The following is an 11157-nucleotide window of genomic DNA, read 5'->3' as shown; positions in this document are numbered from 1 at the left end:
GAAACCGAACCAGACAGGAAGTCAGGACCCAGACACCGTGTTCCCGACATGAAACAAGACAGACCAAAGAGCGCACAGCAGGGAATACAACCAAAACCGTGCGCTCACTCAAAGACAGACAACGAAACACAAGACAGACATGGGACAATGATGCCAGGGTCCTGTAAGATAAAAACCCAGACTGACAGAGTGACAGGACCGTGACATAAGCTGACTACTTCTTTTTTCGTCTTCTTTGTCTTCTTTTCTGCCTCCATTTTATTTTATTTATTTATTCATTTCTCCACATGTGCTGTTCTTCAGACAGATATTCATCCTTAATCATTTTTTCATAAGGTTTCAGTGTTTACAGAATGGTATGCTAATCATATTCTGACTGTTGGAATGTTATTTGTGCAGTTGTAGTTTTAACATGAAAATGATTGTGGAGACTAGTGAAAGAAAGTAACAATGGTTAAAATTATCTTCCATCACCACAAACATCATTTCAGAGTTATCTCAAGTTTAACAATGGGTCCTGGATACATGTATTAGCCAGCCATGAAAAAGAAGCTAATTAACTTTTCAAGTTTAGACTTTCAAAAACAGGGTTTCATGAGAATGTTTTCCACTGTAATTTTGAGATTTTACAATGTAAAAGAATGTTTTCTTTCAGACTGAAACTTGTGTTGTTACAGTGAATAACACAGTGGTCTTGTTTAGCCTGGTCAATAGATGCATTTTGTAAAAAAAAAAGTAAAAAATAAAAATAAAAAACAATTTAGGCAGCAAGCTTTTATCTACTTATAAACACTTACTCTTTATAACTTAAGTTAGTTTCTTTCTCTTTTTTTTATTGCTAATGTGATCCTCTGAGATGACTCACAGGTAATGCATGAAAATTCATCTCTGTGTCACATCTGTTTTTCTCCTCCACTCACAGAAAGCCAGTAACATTACCTCATTTGGGAGGGGTTTGCTCCACTTTTTAGATCATCTCTGACTGGGAATGAAAGCAAATCTACCACTTCAAAGTGACTTAAAAAGTCTCTTTTACAATGTTATACCTTACTAGTAATCCTTTGCACACTGCATACTGTAGCTTTAATGTTCCTATTACATATTGCAAATTGACACAATCAATTTTTTTTTATTCATTTTTCAAAAAATAATACAGAAAGAAAGACATCCCATAAAGTGATATAATCACAGGTACAATACACACTGTAAAATGTTTTTACACAAATTTTGAGCCTATAAGTATTTCTAGCTATAAAATTCAGCAATGGTAAATACATGGCACCATTTCCAAGAATTCGAACACAACACAAAAAAACTCTCTATGTTTTATTATATGGCTATAAGAAAAATTTCAAGTCGGCATCAACAAGTTCCCTTTGAGAATAAACTTTATTATGACATTTTAAAAACATGATATTTGAAAAGGCTTATGACACAATACAAAAAAACTAAAGATTTATATGTTTCCTATGTCTCTCCTCCTTCAGTAAAATCTTAAAAAAGTCAGGGCCTTCATTGACATGTCATTACTATTTACAAAAACATCTATGTAAAAGTGTTATAAATAGGCTCACCAGCCAAAGACACCCATTAGCATCTTCGCTGTATTGAATCTTCATGAATTGTCACTTTCTTTTATCACATTGGGTCTAAATAGTCAGGCCTGAAGGAGATGGCCATATGGTTAGAGTCTATTGGCTGAGTAGCATTCTCAGTTCCAGAAAAATCCCTGAAGGATATATGCTCATTCTTTCTTCCTCAGGATAATGTAAATGAAGCCGCTGATGAGTGTCAGAGGAAAGGCCAGCCAGGCAAGCACGAAGGCGTATCCGTAAGTGTTACTATCATTTTTCCACCCTGGACTCATCACTGTGTAGATGATGGCCCCGCTCATCACAAACAGACCTGCAGGAGACACAAAGAAAGGCAGACAGGGAATTAAAACAGGTAGCCTTTTTCAGAGGAAACAGGTGAGTTGGGATCTGATGGATCAGCCAAAGCAATACTCACTGGCGAGGACCTGGAAGACAGCCGTGAAAAAGAAGCGACCTCCCTTTACAAGGGTGAAGAGCTGGCAGAGGAAGATGATGAGGGAGATGAGGCAGAAGATGGTGGCTAGGACCATGAGAGCCTGCACTGCTTGCAGCCAATCTGACAGACGGTGAAACAGAGAGGGGTCAGTTGTAAAACTGCTATTTTCTCCAATCAGAAACAAACTTCAGTGATGCAAATGCGCATGCACATCAGCAGCCTCTTCACAACAACCCTGATAGCACACGTACAGTAGATCACCTAGACGTCTGATGTCAACAAGACTTTCATCAGATGTCTTTGAGACATTTATTTAGAATGTTTGTAAATCTGATCTTTTATGATGTTTTGCAGATATTACTTAGATTGTGATGCTTTCCAGATGAAAAGATCTAAAACAGACAACTCGGACATGTACGTGTGCAAACTGGGAATGCAGATTTTATACACAAAAGTGTGTTTTTGGGGTACAGAAGTACATTTTTAAAATCTGCAGAAAAATTTTGATTGTGTCGTAAATGTTTATGCAAATGAGAAAAAGTTTTGTTTTGATCAGTGTCTCTGGTGGCTATCAGTTGGCATGATTGACAAGTGTCAGTTATGAAGTGTGAAGCTAGCATATCAAGTTTCATCATGGCTGACAGGGTGGGGTCAGTTGTAAAAGTGTTACAACCGACCACATTCATGTGTTAAAACCTTAAAAAAAAAAAATAAAAAATAAAAATCTGCCCTGACAAAATTTATTAAAGAGATTCTATAAATTGTCCATTTTAGTTACAGTCAGTGTAAATAGATGCTGATTAAGCCATGAATTAAGCTGATTAAGCATATATATATATATATATATATATATATACAGTGCTGTGAATACAGTGCCCCATCCTGATTTCTGTTTTGTGTGTATATCTCATTTTAAATTTTCAAAAATTCAAACAAAATCTACAAAAATAATAATAATTAAAAAAAAGCCAATCTGAGTAAACACAAAATACATTTTTTAAATGATAATGTTATTTATTGAAGCTAAAAAAGTCATTCAATACCAACTGGGCCTGTGTGAAAAAGTATTTTCCCCCTTAGTTACTAAATCCCAAAATTGTGAAACTGCATTCATAATGGGGTTCAGCTGGACTAGACACACCCAGGCCTGATCACTGCCAGCCCTGTTCAATCAAATCAGCACCTAAATAGAACATTTTCATCAGCATGATGTTGGCTAAAAGGTCTCACCCAGTAGCACACAATGCCAAGGTCGAAAGAAATTCCAGAAATTTCTTTTCCAGAGGAAAAGGTGATTGAAATACATCAGTCTGGGAAGGGTTGCAAAGCTATTTCAAAGGCTTTGGGACTCCAAAGAACCACTGTGAGAGCCATTATTTCCAAATGGAGAAAACAACTTGGCACAGTAGTGAACCTTCCCAGAAGTGGCCGACCTTCCAAAAATCCTCCAAGAGCACAGCAACGACTCATCCAGGAAGTCACAAAAAAGCAAAGGAGAACATCCAAGGAACTGCAGGCCTCTCTCACATCAATAAAGGCCACTGTTCGTGACTCCACTATCAGAAAGACACAGGCCAAAAATGGCATCCATGGAAGAGTGGCGAGGCAAAAACCACTGCTAAACCAGAAGAACATTAAGGCTCGTCTGAATTTTGCCAAAACACACCCTGATGATCCTCAAACCTTTTGGGAGAATGTACTGTGGACTGATGGTTTGAAAGTGGAACTGCTTGGAAGACAGGGGTCCCTTTATATCTGCCGTAAATCAAACACAGAATTCCACTAAAAGAACCTCATACCTACGGTCAAGTATGGTGGTGGTTGTGTGGTGGTGTGGGGATGCTTTGCTGTTTCAGGGCCAGGGAAACTTGCAATAATTGAGGGAAACATGAATTCTGCTCTCTACCAGAAAATCCTAAAGGTGAACGTCCGGTCATCATTCCGTGAGTTGAAACTCAGGCGCAACTGGATTATGCAGCAAGACACTGATCCAAAGCATAGGAGTAAGTCCACCTCTGAATGGCTCAAAAGAAGCTAAATTAAAGTTTTGGAGTGGCCTAGTCAAAGTCCTAACTTGAACCCAATTCAGATGCTGTGGCAGGACCTTAAATGGGCAGTTCATGCTCGAAAACCCTCCAATGTGGCTGAACTAAAGCAATTCTGCAAAGAAGAGTGGGCCAAAATTCCACCACAGAGTTGTGAAAGACTGATCTCCAGTTATCGGAAGCGTTTGGTTGCAGTTGTTGCTGCTTAAGTTTAAGGGGGCAGTTAGTTTTTCACATTGGTGACATAGGTTTTGGATAACTTTTTTGCTTCAATAAAATTATATATATATATATATATATATATACACACACACTACCGGTCAAAACTTTTGAAACACGACTGAAATGTTTCTCATGATCTTAAAAATCTTTTGATCTGAAGGCGTATGCTTAAATGTTTGAAATTAGTTTTGTAGACAAAAATATAATTGTGCCACCATATTAATTTATTTCATAATAAAACTAAAATGTAATAAAAAAAAAAAAGTTTTTGAAATTGATGACTTGGATCAAATAATAAAGAAAAGCAGCCAATAAGTGTCCAACGTAGATGGGAACTCCTTCAATACTGTTTAAAAAGCATCCCAGGGTGATACCTCAAGAAGTTGGTTGAGAAAATGTCAAGAGTACATTTCTACAAATTCTAGGTAAAGGGTGACTACTTTGAAGATGCTAAAATATAACACAGTTTTGATTTATTTTGGAATTTGTTTAGTCACAACATAATTCCCATAGTTCCATTTATGTTATTCCATAGTTTTAATGACTTTTAATGACTATTATTCTAAAATGTGAAGAAAAAAAAAACATATATATATATATATATATATATATATATATATATATATATATATATATATATATATATATATATATATATATAAAGAATGAGTAAGTGTTTCAAAAGTTTTGACTAGTAGTGTATATATACAGCTGAATTCAGAAGTTTACATACACCTTAGCCAAATACATTTAAACTCATTTTTTCACAATTCCTGACATTTAATTGTACAAAACATTCCCTGTCTTAGGACAGTTAGGATCACTACTTTATTTTAAGAATGTGAAATATCAGAATAATAGTAGAGAGAATAATTTCTTTCAGCTTTTATTTCTTTCATCACATTCCCAGTGGGTCAGAAGTTTACATACAATTTGTTAGTATTTCGTAGCATTGCCTTTAAATTGTTTAACTTGGGTCAGAACGTTTTGGGTAGCCTTCCACAAGCTTCTCACAATAAGTTGCTGGGATATTGGCCCATTCCTCCAAACAGAACTGGTGTAACTTAGTCAGGTTGGTGGGCCTCCTTGCTCGCACAAGCTTTTTCAGTCCTGCCCACAAATTTTCTATCGGATTGAGGTCAGGGCTTTGTAATGGCCACTCCAGTACCTTGACTTTGTTGTCCTTAAGCCATTTTGCCACAACTTTGGAGGTATGCTTGGGGTCATTGTCCATTTGGAAGACCCATTTGCAACCTAGCTTTAACTTCCTGGCTGATGTCTTGAGATGTTGCTTCAATATATCCACATTATTTTCCTTCCTCATGATGCCATCTACTTTGTGAAGTGTATCAGTCCCTCCTGCAGCAAAGCAAAGCACCCTCACAACATGATGTTGCCATCCCCATCCTTCACTGTTGGAATGGTGTTCTACAGCTTGCAAGCCTCACCCGTTTTCCTCCAAACATAATGATGGTCATTATGGCCAAACAGTTCAATTTTAGTTTCATTACACCAGAGGACATTTCTCCAAAAAGTAAGATCTTTGTCCCCATGTGCACTTGCACTTGTAGTCTGGCTTTTTTATGGCAGATTTGGAGCAGTGGCTTCTTCCTTGCTGAGCAGCCTTTCAGGTTATGTAGATATAGGACTCGTTTTACTGTGGATATAGATACTTGTCTACATGTTTCCTCCAGCATCTTCACAAGGTCCTTTGCTGTTGTCCTGGGATTGATTTGCACTTTTCGCACCAAACTACGTTCATCTCTAGGAGACAGAATTCCTGAGCGGTATGATGGCTACATGGTCCCATGGTGTTTATACTTACCTACAATTGTTTGTACAGATGAACTTGGTACCTTCAGGCATTTGGAAATTGCTCCCAAGGATGAACCAGACTTGTGGAGATCCACAATTTTTTTTCTGAGTTCTTGGCTGATTTCTTTTGATTTTCCCATGATGTCAAGCAAAGAGGCTCTGAGTTTGATGGTAGAACTTAAAATACATCCACAGGTACACCTCAAATTCAGTACACCTCCTATCAGAAGCTAATTTTCTAAAGGCTTGACATCATTTTCTGGAATTTTCCAAGCTGCTTAAAGGCACAGTTAACTTAGTGTATGTAAATTTCTGACCCACTGGAATTGTGATATAGTCAATTAAAAGTGAAACAATCTGTCTGTAAACAATTGCTGGAAAAATTACTCATGTCATGCACAAAGTAGATGTCCTAAACGACTTGCCAAAACTACAGTTTGCTAATATTAAATCTGTGGAGTGGTTAAAAAATTTGTTTTAATGACTTCAGCTTAAGTGTTTGTAAACTTCTGACTTCAACTGTATATATATATATATACATATATATATATATATATATATATATATATATATATATATATATATATGAAAACTGTATTTTGTGTTTACTCAGGTTGCCTTTGTTTTATGTTATATCTAGTCTGAAGATATAAAACAATTTTGTATGAAAAATACACAAAAATAGAAGAAATCAGGAAGGGGCAAATAATTTTTCACAGCACTGTATATATATATATATATATATATATATATATATATATATATATATATATATATATTCTAGGGCTGTCAGTCGAATTAATTATATGGTATGCTGATTACTTAATCGCAATTAATCACATACATAAATATTTGCTGAGAAAGCCCCTCAAGTAACAATAATTCACTATATAATTATTTAATAATTATAAATAGTGGGGGCCTGGGTAGCTCAGTGAGTATTGACACTGACTACCACCCCTGGAGTCGCAAGCTCGAATCCAGGGTGTGCTGAGTGACTCCAGCCAGGTCTCCTAAGCAACCAAATTGGCTCAGTTGCTAGGGAGGGTAGAGTCACATGGGGTAACCTCCTCGTGGTCGTGATTAGTGGTTCTCGCTCTCAGTGGGGCACGTGGTAAGTTGTGCATGGATCACGGAGAGTAGCATGAGCCACTACTTGTGGAGTCTCCGCGGTGTTATGCACAACGAGCCACATGATAAGATGCGCGGATTGACTGTCTCGGAAGTGGAGGCAACTGAGACTTGTCCTCTGCCACCCGGATTGAGGTAAGTAACCGCGCCACCACGAGGACCTACTAAGTAGTGGGAATTGGGCATGCCAAATTTTTTTTTTTTTTAAACAATTATAAATAGTTATATTTAAATAATTATAAATAAAAATATATATTATAAAAAATAATAATACAGATAATTAAAATGCATTACATTATTTTGGCACACAAGTCAAGCATTAAAAAAGACAATACAAAAAGAATGCAATATACTGTTTATTTCCATATTAATGAACATAAGCCAGTCATTGGGTCTTTGCGTCACATTATAAATGTGCCATTTTTAGGTCACTGTGTCAAGTTAAACGAAGTTTGAAACTAAATAAACACATCTTTAGATCCCTAAATTCGGATTTGCGCTCCATCAAGAATGTAGGTAAGTGTGGTTTGTTTTCGGTCTGTGTAAGCTGCGCATTGCCTATACTGCTGGAGTTTCGCTTACTACCCCCTGGAGGGGACATCATTAATTGCATACATTTTTTTAACGTGTTATTTTTTATAATTAATCACACTGAATTAACGCATTAAATCGACAGCCCTAATATATACATGTAATATATATATATATATATATATATATATACTGATTAGCCACAACATTAAAATCACCTGCCTAATATTGTGTAGGTCCCCCTCATGCTGCCAAAACAGCGCCAACCCGCATCTCAGAATAGCATTCTGAGATGATATTCTTCTTACCACAATTGTACAGAGCGGTTATCTGAGTTACCGTAGACTTTGTCAGTTCGAACCAGTCTGGCCATTCTCTATTGACCTCTCTCATTAACAAGGCATTTCCGTCCACAGAACTGCCACTCATTGGATGCTTTTTGTTTTTAGCACCGTTCAGAGTAAATTCTAGAGACTGTTGTGTGTGGAAATCCCAGGAGATCAGCAGTTACAGAAATACTCAAACCAGCTCATCTGGCACCAACAATCATGCCACGGTCCAAATTACTGAGATCACATTTTTTTCCCCATTTGGATGGTTGATGTGAACATTAACTGAAACTCCTGACTCGTATCTGCTTGATTTGATGCACTGTTGCCACACGATTGGCTGATTAGATAATTGCATGGATGATTGTTGGTGCCAGATGGGCTGGTTTGAGTATTTCTGTAGCTGTTGATCTCCTCGGATTTTCACACACAACAGTCTCTAGAATTTACTCAGAATGGTGTGAAAAACGAAAAACATCCAGTGAGCGTCAGTTCTTACAAACATTCTAAATCATAAACATCTTAAAGACATTTGCTGACCCGCTCTCCACTACTGCTGCTGCTGCGAATTTGACAGATAAACTGATGTACCCCCTGTCATTTTGATAGGCTTAATACAGAATTCCAAAAAAAAATTTCCAAAAAAAGAGTCTTCATATGGTCTCAATTTCCAAATACTCATGCCACTGATTATATAAAGAAAAAGAAAAAAACCAGAAAAAAAAAAATCCTTATTAACATCATGCTGTAATAGAATAATGAGACTGTTTCGTTTAGCTTACCATCATCACCAGTCCCATGGCATCGATAGTCTCCATTGGTATGTGTGCAGTCATACCAGAGGTCATAACTTGTATCTCCATGTGTTCGCCAAGCCTGTTTTTTGTTTTTTTTCCCAGACACACCCACTTGATTACAACAACATATGAACCAAATTCCAGCTCAAACACAGTGTGACCAACAGACTCAGAAAACAGGAGCCCCCAAAATGATACTTACATTTGCACATGTGGAAATGAAGAGAATAATAAGATCTGTCAGATGCAAGACTACCGTTCCGAACAGAATGGCCAGCATGGTGGGGTCTGCCTGAAAGATCAGAAAGAGAAAGTAATCACGGCTCCTCCTGCGCCCATTCATACACCTGGGGGCCTCACAATGGCCAGTGTTTGCTTATGCAGTTCACAATGTGACCACCAGATGTCGCTGCGCGCAAACTTATCTCAACTCCAGTTGCTTTCACTGGGTTTCTTATTTAGGCAAAAAGCATATTTTTACTCGAAAACATCCGTTTGTGAATACATTACATTAATAATTACACTAAGCGCATTACAACGACTGAAAAGCATTCAATGTTTCTATTCATCAGAATAACATAAACATCCCTTCATGCAGCCCGTCAGAAGGTCATTTCATTTTTTCCGCGCGTTGACGCCTTTTTCGTCACCTCTAAACTTTTTATCGATGTTTCTCAAGATTCTTCCCAGAAAGTACAGATTTGTAGAGGAAAAAACGAAGCATAAAATATGCTTGTAGTATACGAATCGACTCAGATATCTGAAGCCGGGAAAAAAAAAAAAAAAATGAGGGGGGAAAACATTCCTACGCAGAGTTGTTTTCATCCAGACTAGCTATTGCGCAGAACTCCGCCCAGCGACTGACTTACCAGCAAAATAAACTGAAAATGTGCGAAAATCTTGTTTAAATAAAAACAGAATATTTAAACAAGAGTATTAAAGATATTTAAAGCTAGTTATATTAACAATAACAACTTAATAAACGTCTTAATGAACTTAATACAACACAATGATAAGAAAGCTTTGTAAAAAACAGCAAACATGTTGTGGAAAAAGCAACAAACGATGTGCAAAAAGGACGTTGGGAATTTTCCAGGTGAAAAAACAAAAACAAAAAAATGATATCAAATCTCCTGAAATGACGTACAAAATACTCCATCAATGAACCAAAGTAAACCCCAAACTTTCGTAGTGCTCCAACTTACAGGTGAGAGAGAGTGAGAGAAAAAATCCTTGAAAATAGAAAGAGAGCAGAAACAAAATACTGGGTTGCTTTACTATGCGATGCTACTATAGATTCTCAAAGCACGAGTCTCTGTATTCCAGATGCAGAACCAGAGTAGTATTTTTTTTTTTTCTTCTTCTTCTTCTTTTTTTTTTTTTTTCAGAAACGTGAGAACACCGCCCTGGAGCGTCACTACGTCACACTTTTTTCTTTCTTTTCCCTCCCAAAATTTCACTTCACACTTTGGGTGGTTAGATGGTAAATGAAAAATAGTTTTAATACACAAAAATGTCAGATGCATTTATTTAAGTGCTTAAAACAAGAGTTGACAGTTTTTCGACTTTTTTTTTCACATTGGTTAAATCTGGGTAAACATGCATGCATGTATACACAAATTTATGCAGTTAGTTTCCTGTATGCATGCTATATACAGAGCTGTTGAGCTTCGCACACTAACAGAGAGGTCAGCTGTGTGTGCGTGTTTGGAGCTATACATGCCCCTCCTAGTGGCCCCAAGCCCAGAATGTTGGCATGTCTGTGTTTACCCTTGCATTGCAAATAAATGTTAAACACCCCCAAAGCATCACAGTTGCTCTGAAGTAAATACAAACACAACTTTTATTTCAATTATCTTTCTCACGATCTGCATTTCTGCTCTTAACTCATCACAAATGCTTGACCCTCACGGTCCTCATGGCAGCTACAGTGAGGGAGGCGTTCCCTGTGCCAGCTCTGTTTTGCTGCGCTCTGCACAGGGTTTGAGGGATGGGTGGCATTTCTGTGGGTTGGCTTCGCTTTAGGGCTCCATGTTTTGTGAGATGGATGGATTACGGGTCAGAGTAACTGGCTAGCGGTGGCAAGTGATATGTTTACCCTGATATTTCTGTTTGATGAAGGTCATAGGGAGAGCCATAAATACACATCCGTGACTTACTCGCAGTCCATTTACTCTACAGTCTGACATGATTCTGGCAGTGGACCATCAAGAGTACACTCTAATGAACTAATCTGAGTTTTAAAAGCAACCTGAG

The 11157-nt window shown here is 37.4% G+C and overlaps 1 protein-coding gene across 1 annotated transcript; it reads right to left on the bottom strand.

Annotated features, from left to right (window-relative positions):
* Nucleotides 1–1113: 1113 nt before the first annotated feature.
* On the bottom strand, nucleotides 1114–10259 carry LOC127451824 (peripheral myelin protein 22-like). The gene is made up of 5 exons (XM_051716784.1): nucleotides 10107–10259; nucleotides 9104–9193; nucleotides 8887–8980; nucleotides 2011–2151; nucleotides 1114–1905 (listed from the first exon to the last, which is right to left on the bottom strand). Exons 2-5 carry the CDS (start codon nucleotides 9179–9181, stop codon nucleotides 1745–1747), a joined length of 474 nt encoding a protein of 157 aa, XP_051572744.1. The 5' UTR covers nucleotides 9182–9193; nucleotides 10107–10259; the 3' UTR covers nucleotides 1114–1744.
* Between the last annotated feature and the right edge of the window lie 898 nt (nucleotides 10260–11157).

This window comes from Myxocyprinus asiaticus, chromosome 14 (assembly GCF_019703515.2).
Source record: "Myxocyprinus asiaticus isolate MX2 ecotype Aquarium Trade chromosome 14, UBuf_Myxa_2, whole genome shotgun sequence".
Lineage (NCBI taxonomy): Eukaryota > Metazoa > Chordata > Actinopteri > Cypriniformes > Catostomidae > Myxocyprinus > Myxocyprinus asiaticus.
The sequence above is the reverse complement of the archived record's forward strand: the minus strand, read 5'-3'. Positions and strand labels throughout refer to the sequence as shown.

Coding starts and splice junctions, on each gene's coding strand:
- LOC127451824 (XM_051716784.1), bottom strand. CDS start 9,181: ATGCTGGCCATTCTGTTCGGAACGGTAGTCTTGCATCTGACAGATCTT. Junction 2,152..8,886: donor CCATGGGACTGGTGATGATG/GTAAGCTAAACG, acceptor ACCGTCTGTCAG/ATTGGCTGCAAGCAGTGCAG. Junction 1,906..2,010: donor TGTCTTCCAGGTCCTCGCCA/GTGAGTATTGCT, acceptor TGTCTCCTGCAG/GTCTGTTTGTGATGAGCGGG.